Raw genomic sequence first — 17,008 nt, 5'->3', positions numbered from 1 at the left:
ATTCGGGCTGGGTCATACTCAGGACTGCCACAAGGGGGCAGCACTGGTCTGCCGATGAGGGCTGCGGGCCAGCCTGAGCCATAAACAAGCTGAGCTTAGCCAATCCTTTCAGAACCAGAAACCTCATCCTTCCTTCAGCAGCCAACAGTGAACACTGCTTCCCCACAGTTCCCATCAGATTTATTCCCTGAGAAGCAACAGCAGTTCATTTCAACGTTCCCACTAGGCCTCAATGGAGAAGCCACTGACTTGCCCCCTTCTTCCCTGCCCATCCCTTCCACATCCCCTCAGCTCCTCCGCCTCCACAACCAGCATCTCCACCTGTTCGGGAATTCTACCTTCATCTACCTGTTAAGATCCTGAGATCAGACTTCAGATCCTGAGACAGGTAGCAGGGCAAACACCCTCCCCACTTTAAAGTAGTTTGTTCTTCATCAGCTGCTCATTACTTGCCTTTGCTCACTCAGGTTAAAGGTCAGTTGACTCATGAGGCAATAGGTCTGCTCTCCACTCTCACCCCTTCCAAACCCACCAACAACATTTTTAGGAAAGACATTTAGTATTATGCATCAAGACCCTTAAAACTGTCCTATTTCATCCAAAATGCCATTTACTAGTCCTACTACTTAGTCCAAAATGCAGGAAACGCTTTATAAAGATACTCTTTGAAGTATTTCTCCTAGTGAACAACCAGAAACAACCCAAATGTCCAGCAATAGGCAAACTGCTAGAAACAAACTATGCTGTGTTTCCACTTGACGGGCAATTACGTAGCTATTAGAAACAACTAGGATTATGAAGACCATGTGATAAAATGGAAAAATGATTATGATATGAAACACTGTGAAAAAGAATATAAAATTAAATGTACAGTAGTGATAACTATCTAAAAAAACAGCCCAGGAATTAGTGAAAGATACCAAAATGTTAACTTTCTAACTTTCTCTATTAGAGCCCTCAGAGTGTGGGTTTTTTAAATCCTTACCAAATGTTCTTTAATGTACACATACTACTTTTTTCAGGGAAGTGTGTGTATATGTGTGTTGTATATGAACTTGGAAAATCTGATAGCAACTGTTAAGCATCCTGGTCTACTCTAATTTAGACTTTGAACGGTCTTATAAGCCTCTTGTTATCATGTTAAAAAGGCTCTTGGGAACTTGCGCTTCCAGGGCCCCGAATTCCTTAGTTAAAGGCCAATATTCTCCTTCTCTGAGATGCCTACACTTGGATAACTCCTAAGGAGACCCCAAACACCACCTGGAAGATAGGATTAGATCGATATGGTTCTCAGACATCACTTTAATCAAGTTTTGCACTATACAGTGATGGGGGGGTGAAAGATGGTGATTGTTTTCAAGCAAATTCACCTGTCCCAAGGTGAACAGCCTGGGCTCCCAAGAATAGGAAACGGCTTTCCTTCCCGAGGGAATCCTCTTCCTAAGCTGACAGGACAGGATGTCAGGGAGAATGAGCACAAAGGACAGGCCAAGCTAGTTAAGGGAGCCAGGTAGATTTCTGAGCTCTTCCCAGTGCAAACCAGAAGGAGGCATGTAGGTATCCCTCCTAGAGGCATCACCCCAATCCCAGCCCCTCCCACTTGAGGCCAATCTGTCTCCCCACGGGGACTGACAGCAATGTTCACTTCATAACTCTCCTCCCAGCAGCACAGAAGCCTGAGCAGTTGTGGCCACCATCCCGCAGATGCAGCCTTCAGGCCAGAACCCTCACGGTCTTCCTTTCCACCGGCCCCTCAGTGACTATTGTGTCTGCCTGGCCATAGCAGAGCAGCCGGTGTGGGAGGGACCAGAAGAAGCAATAAAGCAAATCAGATGTGGGTTCTGCGGCTGGGTCCACATGGTGGCGAGACCAGTCACGGCCCACAGAGGGACCCAGAGGGCCCTGTGTCCTCCATTAATTCTTCTCCGGGCGGTTTCTGTTCAGGACAGCTTTGGGGGCAAATTCCAGTTTGTCCTTAAGGCTCACCACCTGGGTGTGGTCCTTGCCTAGCAGCTCATCCAGCTTGCGGTCCTCCCGGCGCTCTGAGATGCTCTTCTCCTCCTCCACAGGCTGGGGATCCTTTCCCCTGATGAACCATTCCAGGTGGTAGCCCACAGCCCCGACCACGAAGGCCACAGGAAATGTGACATAGGGAGCATAGGTACGCACCACGGTCCAAAGCACAGGCCACATGACATCTGCAGAAGAGCACAAGGCAGCATGAGGGGCCCCTTCCCACCAAATACACACAACCCACCTGGGCTCTCCACTTACCAGGCAGCCTGGCACAATTTACCGAGCATCCACCTCAGGTAGAGCAATGCAAGAGGGTACCTTGCTTTATGCAACAGTTGGGTCCCTGAAACAATCTAGAAGATTTCAAAAGATTCAATTGTTAGGTAAGAGAGGAGAATCTATTTTATGTACTGCACTCTTTGACAATTATGCAACCACATGTGGCAGTATTCCCCACAAGAGGCCCCCTGAGCCGTACCTAGTAAAGCTTCACACCTGCTGTCAACCCCAGGACCTCCCTGCACAATTTGCCAACATTTCAAGAGTGAGTAAGAGACTTTCTCTCCTCTACACGACCGCTCCATGAGCAGAGCCAGCAGCCCTTTTCCCACCATGCACAATCCCATGGTGGGTCTTCCAGCTCCTGGATAATGAGAAGTAGTTCCTTTGTCTCACATAAATAATAAGGAGCATACTTAAGCAGGCCAAACCCCAATCCAGTACGCAGCCATTCTAGATTTTAGATGGATAGATAGTGGTTTTTTCCTATTTTGAACATGACTTTTCTAACAAGATGAACCCATACTTTACAAATCTGTTGGCCAAAGCCCTTTCAAAACACACTGCCTTTAACCAAAGCCATATCCTCATATTTGCATAATAAGCTCCTAAAAATATCACCCACCCATTACACATACTCTGGACATGCTAGGACTTGAAAATTCTATGTTTAAAAACCATTGCAACCATAAGCAAAACAAAATGACAACCTACAGAATGGGAGAAAATATTTGCAAGAGATGAGACTGAAAAGGGCTTGATTTCTAGAATATATAAACAGCTCATATGACTTAAAAAGAAAAAACAAACAACCCAATCCAAAAATGGGCAGAACACCTAAACAAGCAATTCTCCAATGAAGACATACAAATGGCGAATAGGCATATGAAAAAATGCTCAATATCACTAATTATCAGAGAAATACAAATCAAAACTACAATGAGGTATCACCGCACACCACTCATAATGGCCATCATTCAAAAGTCCACAAAAGATAAATGCTGGAGAGGGTGTGGAGAAAAGGGAACCCTCCTACACAGCTGGTGGGAATGCAGTCTGGTGCGGCCATTGTGGAAAACAATATGGAGATTCCTCAAAAGATTAAAAATAGACTTACTATATGACCCAGCAATCCCACTCCTGGGCATATATCCAGAAGGAACCTTAATTCAAAAAGACACATGCACCCCAATGTTCACAGCAGCACTATTTACAATAGCCAAGACATGGAAACAACCTAAATGTCCATCAACAGACGAGTGGATTAAGAAGCTGTGGTATATTTATACAATGGACTACTACTTAGCCATAAAAAATAATAAAATAATGCCATTTGCAGCAATATGGATGGACCTGGAGAATGTCATTCTAAGTGAGGTAAGCCAGAAAGAGAAAGAAAAATACCATACAGTATCACTCATATGTGGAATCTGAAAAAAAAAAAACAGACAAATGAACTCACAGACACAGAAAACAAACTTATGGTTACCAGGGGAGAAAGGGGGTGGGAAGGGATAAACTGGGAGGTCAAGATTCACAGATACTGACTGGTATAAATAAAACAGATAAACAAGTTTATACTGTATAGCACAGGGAACTATATTCAATATCTTGTAGTAGCTTACAGTGAAAAAGAATATGAAAATGAATATACATATATACATGTATTACTGAAGCATTGTGCTGTACACCAGAAGTTGACACAACACTGTAAACTGACTATACTTAAAAAGAAACAAAAACAAAGACAAAAACCATTGCACAAGCCATGGCAGAAAAACAGAAGTGGAATGGCCCCAGGGCTTCCTGAAATGAAGTAAGACAACACCAAAATAATGTTAAAATGCATAAATTAGGTCACTCAAATGGCCATTTAGTCTCAAATGATTATTATCACTATTAACAACCATCAAAGACTATTCACAATTATCCTACTAGTAGTCGCTCCATTTATTGAGCACTTATTATGTCCCTGGCTTGGGCTAAGCACTTATATACTATCTCCTCTAATCCCCATGTCCACTCTGTAGTGTAGATGGTATTATCGAGGGTTAAGTAACTTGCCCAGAAGTCTAGAATGATCATTCCTTCTGTGTAAGTTATTTCTCCAACTCAGCTATCCAGTCTAAAGTAAACAATCAAAACCTCACGAAAGATGAGATGATTTTCTCCCTCTCTCTTTGGTTCCAATTCTCTTTGGAATTTGGAGGTATTCCAGCATGTTATAGACCCAAGACTATAATGGACTATCATCAGGGAAAAAAACTGCAGCAGATCCAAGACTTAGCACCAGGCACCATGCTGGACAATTCACACACTAGTCATCATCTGATCTTCACAACAGCTCTATAAGGTAGGAATTAGCAGCCCAGATTTTTGTTGAAGGCCACAAAGGCTCAGGAACATTACCTTAACTTACCCAAGATCACCAGAAGGGACAGAGCCACAGGTTTTGGACCCAGGCTTCTCCAACTTCAACACCTATGATCCTTCTAGAACACACTGCAAATAGGTGTATGGTTTCTGCCCAAATCCTGGACTTGAGGAGAGCTTCCTGCATTTTTTCCCCATCAACTTGGCATTCCACCACCTAGAAGAGCTTCCCTTTTTGCAAAGACTCTAAGATTACACTCAGAGATTTGTGAAATTATAAGATTACCTTTCTGAAATTGTTAAAAGTGGCACATCTGAAGAATCTCAACCCTAATATTCCTCCATTTTCTTTCCTACCTTGCAAGCAAGTTCTCTAAAAGTAAACACTTTCCCTAACAGCAACTCTCCATTCGGATTTCCAATTCGTCTTTAAATATATCAAGCATGAATCCACGACTAATATTCTCTCTCACACGCAGCACAAGGTCTCCCTCTGTCGTCGGACTCACATTTTAATCATTCCCAAATAAGTTAATCCATTCATTAATTATTCAACATTTAAAACCACTTTCTCTGTGTCAGACATTGAGCTGACCTGCCCCATTTGTCTGCATTTGTCGAAGCACTTTACGCTCCAAGAGGGCAAGGGCCATGTTTGTGCGTCCCCACTGTGGCCTGTCCACCTACCACCCCTCCCACCCCGCCTGGCAGTAAGTGCTCAGGAGGTTTGTTGAATGAATGAGTGACAGCTCAAGAAACTCACCAGTGTAAAACCACAAAGTCATCCATCCACCCACCCTCAAAAAGCGGCAGGAACACAGCACCGGCCTTTGCTGATTACGAGCTAAACACTTTTTTTCCCCCATTGGGCCACTTAAACACTCCTAACAAGTCATCCCGAGGGTAGCAAAACGAAAAAGGCAAAAGTGCCTGGCAAATACTGTCACGCATATTTCCAGACCCGCACAGTGGGAGCCCAAGCGTCCGGTAAAGGTCAAATGGGTTGCCGGGAAACCTGCCCTTGTGCCGGGGCCCCCCAAGGCCCAATGAGACGCGCGCGAAGCCGCAGTCCGAGATTTGAGTATTGCTAACAAGGGCAGGGGAGACCTGAGTGGGTGGAAGAATCAATCTTGACCGTTACTCGAGTCAGGCCCAGGGGTGAGAGCGCAAGGAGGTCGGGGTCCAAGGTTCTGCCTTTCTCCCTCCTCTGGGTTTCCGACCCGCTCCCCCTACTCCACCAAGCTCACCGCCTGGTCAGCGTGCGTCCTCCCCCACGTGCCTGAGGCCGAGAAACCCGAGCCGCAGTGTCCGCAGGGCACTCAGACTCCGACGACGAGCCCCGGGAAGAGAGCGAACCGTCAGGCCTGGCCAAGGCCGGGGCGGACGCTCGCCAGCACCTAACTCAGAGGTCAAGGCCAGGAGCCGCCGCCATAGCAACGGGCGGCCAGGCAGGCGCCCCAGGAGAGAGACTGCCCGCAGCGACCGCTCACTCACCTGCTCTGCTGCCCGCACTCCTCCGTCCGGACCCCGCCCTCCGCCCGCGAGCTGGGAGCTCCGACGCCGCCACTCCCAGGGGCCCGCGGGACCTTGCCCCGGGGCCCCGCCCACAGGCGCCGGCTCTCTCGGACCACAGGGATTGGCTGAGCTCCAGCCGGAGGACAGGGAAGGTAAGCGACCGCAACGGGCCGCGATGCGCTGAGAAGGTACAGCGCCCCCTGCCGGCCAGGAGGTTTCCCACTGACCTCACCAAGGGCTTCCGCGTGGAGAAAGTGGAAGGTCATGCGTTCGTATGTTTAACTGATGTTTATTAGGCGTCTTCTAACACCTAGGTCTGAGCACACAAAAATAAAAGACATGATCCTTGACCTCGAGAAGGTCTCAGCAGAGTATAACCTAGCACTCTAAAGAACTCCTCTGATTCTGTATAGCTTTCTAGCTGTGTGACCTTGGGAACATCGTTAAGCTGTCTGAGCGTTCTCTCCCTCTTACGCATAAAGGTAGAAAGACCTGTTTCAAGGGATGCTGCGAAAGTTAGTTGAGATGAGGTATGCAAAGTGCTATGCCGGCACATAGCAAGCAGGGAAATAAATGGTACTATTGTTAGCATACAAAGAATTGAAATACAGTAAAACCTAAGTCTTACTTAACCCCTCAGGTACAAGTATTCACTCCCACCCTGTGTCCATCCCCGCTGCGCCTTGTACAGACGTTCATTTTATCACGTATAGGAAAAAACACCAAAATTTAAGCATCATAAAGCCCCCACCTAGCCCTGCCTTTCCACCCTCATTCCACTAGTCTCAGCCAGGTATATTTAGTAACACATGCTAAATCCCTCCTATTCCCCCACTCAGGACAAACTGTTTCACACCTCTGTGCCTTTATTTACACTTTTTCATTTACCTGGAATGCCCTTCCCACCCTTCCTTCCCAAAGTAGTTCTGGCTTGTTTTTCAAGCTTAAGGGACATTTGAGTAGGAAAACTCAAGAATTGCATTATCGGGTTATCTACCTTTCCTCTATGATCTCCCAGATCTCATACACTCTCAAAGATCTCAGTGCTAAGCTTTGGTAGTTGGAGGAGGAGAGAAAGGAATAAAGGAAAACAAATAAAGAAAAGTGTAGGAAATCATTATTAGCAGAACTTGTTCACTAATTAAATATGTAGAGAGGAGAAGGGAACATAATTGCCTAGAATAACTAGCATTCAGTCAGCCAATTAACATGTGCTCAGCTCTGGGCATGCAAAAATGACTGGGACGATCTTTGCCCTCAGGAGTTGTCTGACTGAAGGATGGAGAAGCAGAGGGGTCTTCAAAATGTGGATAGAGTGTGAGAAATGTGATGACAGGAGTAGACACAAGTACACAGAGAAGAATCCAAGAAGGCTCCCCAGGGGATCCTGCCCTTGAGCTGAGTCTCAGGCGATGATGGCTAGCAGTTCGGTCAGGCAGAACCGAGAGCGGCTCCAGAGCGCAGGCTTAACAATCAGAGAGTCGTGGGTTCAAATCCGACCCTGCTGCCTGCTGATCTCAGAAAAGCTGTTTACGCTCTTTGTTTAAAAAAAAAAAAAACAGACAATTATAGTCCCTCTTTCTTGGGTTGTTCTGAGTACTAAACCCCTAATGTGTATAAAGTGCTTAGCACAGTGCATGGTATTCCCCTCAAGTGCTCGGTAATTGGTCACAGTATGTTTAATATTCTCCCTTCTGTAATGCCCTATGTCTGTTTATGGCATTACTTATTCACTCAGCCAAAAACCTGATAAACATTCTCAAGGCCTCTTCATCTTTGCATTATTCTCCAGATCCAATTTATAGTCCCTCTGCCTCCTGAATGTCTCTCAAATTCTTCACCATCTCTTACCTGAACCACCTTGGCAACTCCTTCAATGGCTTCCCTGCCTTCCATTGTCTCCTACTGTCTATTTCTCTTCTGTTGGCCAAAGAGTCTTTCAAAAATTTAAATAAAACCTTGAAATCTCCAGCTTAATGCCCTGGGTCCCTTCCAGGCACATCTCCTCTATTCCCTCTCTACCCTTGTCCTAGCTTGTCACCTTTCCCATCATCCCCCCAACACACACCATTACAGGCCTTTACCTACACTGGTCCCTTTGCCTGAAATGAATGTCTTCTCATCCCCAAATTCAAAACTCTAATTCATCTTGCAAGGCCCAGTTCAAAAGGCCCCTCTTACTGAAAGATTTCCCAGACTCACTGGCCACTAGAGGCTCCCTCCTCTGGTCTCTTCAGCCCCTCTGGGAGAGCAGGCCTCCCTCTGCACCGGATCTTTCTGTTTACGTGCCTTGCTAAGGCCAGACTGGGAGCAGCTCAACCAGGGGGACTGGCTCTAATCTTTCACATGTCCGTGGAGTGCAGTACAACTCTGGAGCCATCACACCCAATGGAGACTCTTCCCATTCCCCCAACATCAGCCCCATGCAGGGTGATTTTAGGCATCACATCTGTAGCAGGATGCGTGCACAGGTGTGGACATTGCCTATTCCTCCATGTCCATTCTCATATCCAGCAAACCTGGCCCAGTTTCTGGGAAAAAACAGAGACCCATCAAAAGCTGTATAATGTAGGGGTTAAACTTAGACTCAGCCACTTCCTGGCTACATGATTTGGGGTAAGTTGTTGAATCTCTCCAAGCCTTGGTTTTCTCATCTTTAAAACAGTGATGATAACAATACCTGCTAGGATTGTTCTGAGTATCATCGGGTTCAAACCTCTCCCAGGTCCCCATTGTAGAGGTGAGGAAACTGAACCTCAGGGAGGTGAAGTCGCCCAGCCAGCCCCTCACTTGGCAAGTCTAAGGGAAACAGACAAATGAGCATTTCTAGTTGAAACTTTGAAATGGTCATTTATCCAATCTAAGTGTTCCCAAACCTGGCTGCCATCAGAATCACCTAGCTCACTTGTTAAAAACTCATCTGAGGGCAAAGAACCTATTCACTAAGTTTTGGACAGGTCCCAGGAAGTTGCTTGGGATCAGCTCCAGCCTGATTCACTTTTGGGAATTCAGATCACACGGGAGCCCTCTCCACCTGCCAGTGGTCTCTTATGAGTGTGTGTGGGTGTATGACCTCTTGCTTTTCAGCTGGTCTTCCAAACCAGCCTGTAAAATATGTCTGTGTCACTCTCCTGCTCAAAATCCTTCCATGGCTCCCCATGGTCCTCAGGACCCAGGCCCACCTTCCTCACACTGACCCAAAAGCCCAGCATGAGCAAGTCTCTGCACTCCCAATGCCTTTTATCCTCCAGGCCTTTGCACATCTGTTCTCTGATCTTGGAACATCCCTCCCAGCTCCAGCTCTCCTTCAATGGCTAATACCTAGTCATCTTTCCAGCACTCACCCCTATACTGTAACTGCTTACTTATTTGTCTGTTTTTCCCATAAGGCTGTTAGCACTGTAAGAGTAGAAACCAACCTGTTCAGGGCTATCCCCCAGATGCTGGGCAGAGCCAACAGTGGGTGTTGATAAATACTTGCTGTATAAGTGAATGAGAAGAACTGGCTCGTCCAGTGTGGCCTACAAGGGCAGCTAACTCCTTTGGAAGGCTTTTCCTCCTGCCTCAGGGTGACACATCAACCACAAAGACTGGAAAGATGGCTTTCCTGGTGAGGGCTGCCATTCAACTCTTTCTGGGCTCAGAAGGCTGTAGACTTAAAAGCTCACGGTTTTCACTAGACAGACCTGGATCCACCACTCTTAGGCCTGCCTGTGACTTTGCACAGGTCATCTGACCTCTCCCGAGCTTCAGCTATCTCATCTGTCCTAAGAATGAGTTACATTCTTGTAAAGCGCTCACCCCTTGCCTGACCCACAGTAAGCATCCAATAAATATTAGCCATCATTACCAGGTTTGGGTTGTCACTTAGCTTCCCAGGAAAGTTCTGTTCTCCTCTCCCTCTGCCGCCCATCAATGTGCCCAAGCACAGGAGGCATCAGAAAATGTGACAGCATGAAATTGAACAGTTCTGCCACTGACCAGGAATTACTGGAGCAGAGGGAACACTGGCCCCTTAAGGGAGGGGAAACCAGTATTTGTCCACATTTAAGAATAATAGCCCTCTCTGTTTATGGAACACGTGCTGTGTGCCAAGCACTGGGTTCTGGGCTTCCCTCTCTGGGGGAACCCTAGGAACTGAAGGCAGAAAGGGAACAGGACTGAACTAAGAGGAATTGGAAGACAACCCTCTTCACCCAACCTGGGTCCCTCCAGCAGGGCTCAGGTCCTTCTGCGGCCACCAGGGGGTCGAACCCCCTTTCCTCCAGCTGGCCCAGGCAACCCAGCTCTCCCCAAACCAAACGCGTGGGCTCCTGGCCTCCCCTCCCTCCACCTCCGGTCCCCCACCCACGGGCAGAGGTGGCTTCTTCTGGAGAGAGCAGCTGGTTCAAGTGCAGTTCTGCCGTTTTATTTTTCCTGGGATACTCAAGGGGATGTGGGAACAGCCACAGGTGTGGTGAGGGGAAGCCCCCATCTCCCCTCCCTAGCAGCTAGCTGGGAAAGGGGAGAGGCCCAGGCGCCCTGGTCCTGGGTTGGTCCAGCCACTGTGGTCCCTGGGCCCGGTGGGCTGAGGGCTGGGGGTGGAGCCCCTGGGAGGGTGGGGCGGGCTCCTGGGCGGGGTTCGGGATTCTTCATAAAAAGCCACGAAGCTTGATTCCCCACGAAGCCCAGCCCCGCGGGGTGGGGGGGACGCAGAGCCCAGATGGGGGACCCGGCCCGGCCTGGCCCGTGGGGGAAAGTAATGGCAGAGATGGTGCCCGTGGGGAGGAGGTGGGGACGAAGCGTCGGACCAGGAGGGAGGTGGGGTCCCGGTGGGGGCGCCGGGCGGAGAGGCACGGCCCCCAGCCCAGCCCGGGCGCCTTCGCGTGGGGTCAGGAAGGTAAAAAACCCACGAGAGCGTGACGGGCAGGAGGGGCCGGGGCGTGCGGTGCCGGCGGGGCGGGCGCACGGGCGGCCCGCGTTCACAGTGACCTCGACGCTGGGTGTACAGTACGGGTAGAAAACCGCGGGCCCAGGCCCGGGCTGGGCGGGCCGGGCCGGTCACAGCCTGGTCTGGGCCTCGGGGATGTAGATCTCGATGCTGTCGGCGCTCTCGGTGGCCGAGCTGTGGCGGAAGGAGGCGGCACGCTTGGCCGCCAGGAGCCGCTTGCGCGCTTCCTGCCGCTGCCGGTCCACCGAGTCCAGGGAGCGCTCCTTCACCGGCACGCCCCGGCCCCGCGAGGGCTTCTTTGGTATCGGCGGAGGGACCTTCTTCTCCTCCTGCCGGCAGAGGGGGCGGCCGCTTAGTTTGGGGGCAGGACCCACCCAACTTCCCAAGTCGCCCGCCCACCGCCCGGACCGGTTAACCTCGCGCGCCTCGGACTCGGGAGAGCGGTTCTGCAGAGTGTCTGCCCGCCTGCGAAGCCCCAGCGGTACTTGTTCTGCCAAGGTCAAAACCCACGTTTCATTTAAAGGAGGCGGCGGTAGGGAGGACTCGAGCGCCCCTAGTGGAACCGTCTTCCACGACTCGCATCAGCTTGTTCGCTCCCTCCCGATAAGTGGATGCTTCCCCTCCAGGTCCAGAGGAGTCAGCTCCCCCGACCCAGGTGAGGCAATGAGTGTTCACATCCCAGGCTGCTGGGCCCCATCGCAGACAACGTCTGTTGAGATGAGGGCTGAGGGGACCCTCCGGTCCCCTCTGTGCCTACGTCCAAGCTGAGGGCAGTCGGCCCTTCTGGAAGCTCAAGTTCAGCTCCCTCAAACTACAGCTGGTCAGAAAAGGCTGCAGCCACCTCAGGGTTCTTGCAGCTCAGGGAGTGATGAGCACTGGGGCCAAGTAGGGAGCAGTGACTGAGAGCGTAGTCATTTTGGAAGATGGTCACCGTCACTTGTTCGGGACTGCCTCTTCTGCCCTCCTTCTCTCCCCACACCCCTCCCCCACTCTCTGGAGAAGGGCGTTTTTCAAGGGTCTGGCCTCTTGGCTTGAAGGCACCTCCCCGCACCTTAGGCTCCAGGAGTTTCCAGCTGTTGGCCTTGAGTTGCTGTAACTCCAGGAACTTGAGGGTCACATCCTCGATAGAGAGCTGCAGGAGGTCCCAGAAACCCGCCAGGTCCTGGAAGGTGGGCACGGGGAACGCAGTGGGGTCCTGCAGTGGAGGGAGATACAGGGGAGGCAGCCAGTCAGGGGGGTCTGAGCCCCAGCCAGGACTATAGAAAGCCCCATGCACCCTCATCATTAGGAAGCTCAACCTGGGAGAGTGGGGTGGGGACTGGGAGGCAGGGAGACAAAAAAGAGCCCCGGGCTCTCCCTTGTGGGCACAAACACCTCCAGGCACACACATACTCTGGGTCACCGACCAGGTACACACACCTGGTAGGCTCTATGCCCATGGGCACTCACCATGCTTTGCTGACACAGCCGGAAGAACTGCTGAACCTTCTGGGACAGGAGAAGTTGTGTGCTGCCCACAGCACTGCGGATTTTTTCCAGGACTGGAGAGCAAAAGGAGATTTGAGGAGAGGAGTGATGCCTCTCCCTCCCCCAGCCCCCAGGATGTCTGCCATGAATGACTGTGACCACTCCATTACCTGGCACTGTCTGTCCATCCATCTCCTGCGGCCACCTCCCCCCATCCCACCCTCAAGGTTTTAACAAGCAGCTCCTACCCCACTTCGCCAGGAAGACTATATCCTCAAACCTTGATGTTTCTTCCTTCATACAATGTACATTTCTTGAGTGCTTATCCTCCTGTGTCCTCTTCCCTCCCATGTCTGAGAAGAGACGGAAACCTGCCCCGGCCTAGCCCTACAGTCCTAGCCAGGCACTAGCTGGGTGACCACACACTGGCAGAACTTTGTTGCTCATCAGCATGTGACTTCTTGGCTCATTAAGAATTACCAAATAACATCATGGGCATGACTCTTGTCTTCTAGTCACTATCCCACCGATTTGGGGATTCTGAGGTAAGACTGTCTCCCCTTAGACTGGACTTGCAGGAAAGGGCCATGCCCTCCCTTAGGCCAGGGCCATGTCTTCCCTGAGGAATCTCCTTCACCGAGGCCTCAGATGTGAGCTAACACTGTGTACTGCCTCCCCCGCTGCCTGAAGTCCTGGTCCCACACCTGGACCAGACCTGGATTCCCACACCAGCCCAGATGGGAGCAGTCTTTTCAATCCCGGTGGACTTGGACTGGCAGTCATCACCTGGAAGGCCCAGTCCTTTCACCTGGTCACTGTCCCAGTCCTAGCCCGGCCTCTGAAGCTGCTCCCTGCTTCCTTCCAAGAGCTCCCAGCATGCCCTGCTGCCACTGCGGGGCCACCAAGGTCCCAGGCTATACAACCAAACCGTGAGAAAGCACACTCACACCCAACCAAAGGACCCTCCTATCAAAAGCGGACTTGCCCACCCGCAGCCGCGGTCCCTCCGCGCCTGGCGTCCCCTCACTCACTCTCCTCCGGCAGCTCATAGTCCTCCGCCTCACGCTCCATCTGCTGGCACCAGTGCTCCAGCTTCTCCACCTCCGCCCTCAGCATCTTGATGAACCACTCGCCATCCCGTGGGCAGGGGGACGTGCGGCCTGAGTCGGGGAGGCTCCGTGAGCCGCGCTCCATCCAGGAGTCACGGCGGCCGGACCCGGGGCCGGGGGTAGGGGCAGCGGCAGGGCCGGGTGACCCATCGGTGGCCGGCGGCTCGTACGGCAGTGGGTAGCCCTCGCGGTAGGCCCACTGGCCCTGCGTGTGGACCGTGCGGAAGACTGAGTAGGTGGGGGCCCGGGGCCCGGGCTGGGGCTCAGAGGCGTGCCTCTGGAAGGAGCGTCCGAACTGCAGGGCCTTGTCTTCTGTGGCCACTGTGGCCAGGCCGGCCAGGCCCTCCAGCTCCAGGTCTGCCTGGACGCCGGCTGTCACACTGTTGGAGCGCTTGAACCTCGCCCGCCTGGTGAGAGAGGTGGCAGTCATCTCTGCCCCTGCTGAATCTCATCCCAGCCTCACCCACACCCGGAGCCAAAAGGAAAGGAAATGAGAAAGGAAACCTCCAGAGAGATGGACATGAATTCACAACTTTTAAATATATCACCCCTTGTCACAGCTGGGTAATGTACCTACCTATTGCACAGCTTGTAGACAGGCGTGATACTCAAAACATTTAACAACCTGAACAGAACAGATGCTGGCATACACCGACCAGGCAGACAGAGCCACAGTGCTAGGGCACCACCTGCAGAAGTGGGGATTGTGGGGCAAACCAGAGGGGCCCAGGGAGGGTTCCGGGTGGCAGCCCTTTACCATGAACACAGAAGGATTTCAGCATTTTAACAAATAATACATCTTTGCTAGTTTATACCAGCTATACAGGTAGAGAGGGAGATACATCCTCAGCCCTATGGAGTGATGAGTCAACTACGGCCCAGAGAGGCCCACGGTCACCCAGCTGCAAAAAAGCAGAGCCAGGATTTGGACCCAGGGCTGCCACGCTCCACAGCCCAAGAACCTCTCACCACACCAGCTGCTCGAACATCAGGAAGAACTGCCTTAGAGCAGCTGGGGGAGAGGGGCGGGCTGCAGCTGGGAGGACTTCTCCTCTGGGGACCTCACTGCGCAGCACGGAGCCTGGCCAGACACAGTCAGCCTGTGCCAGTGGAGTGGAATTAAGTTGTTGGCAGGAATGACACAGGGCCTGGAAATTTCTTGTCTTTGAGTTAATAATATGCAAATCTTATGCAAAACAGAAAGTCAATTGGCCTTATTCTTTTTCCCCTACCCTGAGTTCAGAGTGGGGGCTCTTTTTTCTGAAGAAATAAGTGCTCCCCAAGGGGCATGAGGTTGGGGTGAGACAAAACTTAAAGAAGTGAGAGTCAGGAGATGCGGGGGTGGTGAGAGGTAAACAGAAGTTTGAGGTCTGGAAATTCAAGGACATTAAAAAAAAAGCCCATGTGTCCTAGGCTACTTCCATCCTCATATGGTCAGAAGAGAGAGGGGCTCGGGGGGCCAGGTCTAGGGGCCCCTCCAGCTTCCCAGGAGACTCCCCCACCCCACACAACTTCAGCCTTCCTCTTTGCTGCCCAGGCTTCCTCTCCCTGCCTGCCTTGCCTGCTTGCTTCCCTCCAGCTGGCAGACTGCCTGCTGGGAGCCTGTTGCCATAGAAACCAGGCCCAGAAGGATGCTGCAGGACCCAGGAAAGAGAGATGCACTCATGTGCAGTCTCCAACCAGCCCTATGTCCCAACCCCCATCCAGAGAGAGAGAAAGCAAGAACATATCAGCATTGCCTCCCACATGGTCTTCACCTTGGCACCTGCCCTGTCCTGCACTGGTCAAGATATGCATTGCTTTCTCCTTGACTGTTGGATCAGCCTCCTTCAGACATCTCTGCCTCCACTCAGTACAGCACAGAAGAAGTGCACTGGACTAGGAGGCAGACCTGAGTTCTAATGCTGGCCTTGTCACTATGTGCCTTTGGGAAGCCATTCACCCTCCACCTGGGCCATCTAATACATATATGTATATGCGTGTGTATATATATATATATAAAATATACTACATGATATATGTGATTATATATTATATATAAATACATACACAAATATACAATATAAAATGATAGGAATGGATCTGTAATTGCCAAGGTACCTCCTCTGTCTAAAATTATACCTTGTGGTTGGAGGGATGAGTGAAATAGGTGAGTGAGGGAGATTAAAAGAGACAAACTTCCAGCTACAAAATAAATGAGTCACAGAGATGAAATGTACAGCACAGGGAATATAGTCAATAATACTATAATAATTTACATGGTGACAGATGGTAGCTAGACTTACGGTGGCAATCACGGTATAATGTATAGCAATATCAGATTTGTGCACTTGGCCCTCAATAGTGTTGTAGGTCAATTATACTTCAATACAAAATAATAATAATAAAATAATTTTTTAAAATAAAATAAAATTATACCTTGCATATTTTAGGATCTGGGGCCCAACATTCCCTCACCAATCCACCCAGGACTGAAGTAGCCCTCCTAAAGCCGACCTATGCCCAGCTCATTCCCATGCTCAAAACCCTTCCAGAGCTCCCCAATGCCAACAAGATAAAGCCCAGGCTTCTTCTCCTAGCATTTACCCAAGTGCTGGCGTATGCTCTGGATGCAGTCCTCTCCAACCTCATCTCCCCTGCATCCTCCTTCACCAAGAAGATTATACTGGCTCTGACTCTAAGCCTTTGCACAAGTTATTCCCCTGCCTGAAATGGCCTTCCTCCTCCTTGCTCCCTGCTCAAGTCCCCTCTTCCTCTGCGAGCCTCCTGACTGCCCCCCAGGACCATCCTCAGCACTGTTCCTCCCTCAGCAGTCTTCTTGCATTTGGAGGCAGCACCACTATTTGGCTCTGCTTCTTGTAAGAGTCTTGTATGTCTAACTGAACTATTAGGATGCACTTTGGCTCCCTTTGAATGTTTTTGTGCTTTGAGCTCTAGTTAGCCTCTGGCCCTTTCAGAGCTCCAGCAATTGCAAACCACACAGGTAAAGGTGGAGCCTGCCCCAATAAATACATTATCGAAGATCTGCCTTCCCTATCTGCTTTCCTGTTACCCCACAAAACAGGGATCTGTCCTCTGGCATCACTGCGTCTGTACCTTACACTGTCCTCTGAGGGGTCCTGAGCAGATCATACTCTGTCTTGATGGAAACAGGCTACGCAGTCTGGAACAGAAGCATGGGTGCCCCAGGCCCCCTGGTTCTCAAGTCAGTACCTCAAGAAGCTCTCTCACCATGCCTACTTCAAGGGTGACCAAGAAATTGAGGAGCTTATGGGATTACTGGAAACACAATCTTCACCAACACTCCTGGCCAGGAGCC

General features: G+C 50.6%; 2 protein-coding genes across 8 annotated transcripts in view; both read right to left on the bottom strand.

Moving 5' to 3' along the window:
* Window positions 1-1,284: 1,284 nt before the first annotated feature.
* On the bottom strand, window positions 1,285-6,288 carry SMIM12 (small integral membrane protein 12). Of its 4 annotated transcripts, none has more exons than XM_010977564.3 (3): window positions 6,163-6,288; window positions 2,275-2,369; window positions 1,285-2,198 (listed from the first exon to the last, which is right to left on the bottom strand). In XM_010977564.3, exon 3 carries the CDS (start codon window positions 2,191-2,193, stop codon window positions 1,915-1,917), a length of 279 nt encoding a protein of 92 aa, XP_010975866.1. In that variant the 5' UTR covers window positions 2,194-2,198; window positions 2,275-2,369; window positions 6,163-6,288; the 3' UTR covers window positions 1,285-1,914. The 4 variants fall into 4 exon arrangements, with proteins under 4 accessions (XP_010975866.1, XP_010975867.1, XP_010975868.1 ...); XM_010977565.3 differs by lacking the exon at window positions 6,163-6,288 and adding an exon at window positions 5,916-6,130; XM_010977566.3 differs by lacking the exon at window positions 2,275-2,369.
* Window positions 6,289-10,438: 4,150 nt separating this feature from the next.
* The window catches only part of DLGAP3 (DLG associated protein 3), a 101,003-nt gene continuing 94,433 nt past the window's right edge, over window positions 10,439-17,008 (bottom strand). For all 4 annotated transcript variants that reach the window (XM_031464699.2, XM_064493780.1, XM_064493782.1 and 1 more), the window contains 4 exons: window positions 13,612-14,096; window positions 12,563-12,654; window positions 12,165-12,308; window positions 10,439-11,442 (listed from right to left, as the gene is read on the bottom strand). In XM_031464699.2, the coding sequence (XP_031320559.2) occupies window positions 11,224-11,442; window positions 12,165-12,308; window positions 12,563-12,654; window positions 13,612-14,096 (940 nt within the window). In that variant the 3' untranslated portion in view covers window positions 10,439-11,223. The remainder of the gene's footprint in view (window positions 11,443-12,164; window positions 12,309-12,562; window positions 12,655-13,611; window positions 14,097-17,008) is intronic.

The sequence above is a fragment of the Camelus dromedarius genome, chromosome 14 (assembly GCF_036321535.1).
Source record: "Camelus dromedarius isolate mCamDro1 chromosome 14, mCamDro1.pat, whole genome shotgun sequence".
NCBI lineage: Eukaryota > Metazoa > Chordata > Mammalia > Artiodactyla > Camelidae > Camelus > Camelus dromedarius.
Note: the sequence above shows the minus strand (reverse complement) of the source record. Positions and strands in the feature narration are given on the sequence as shown.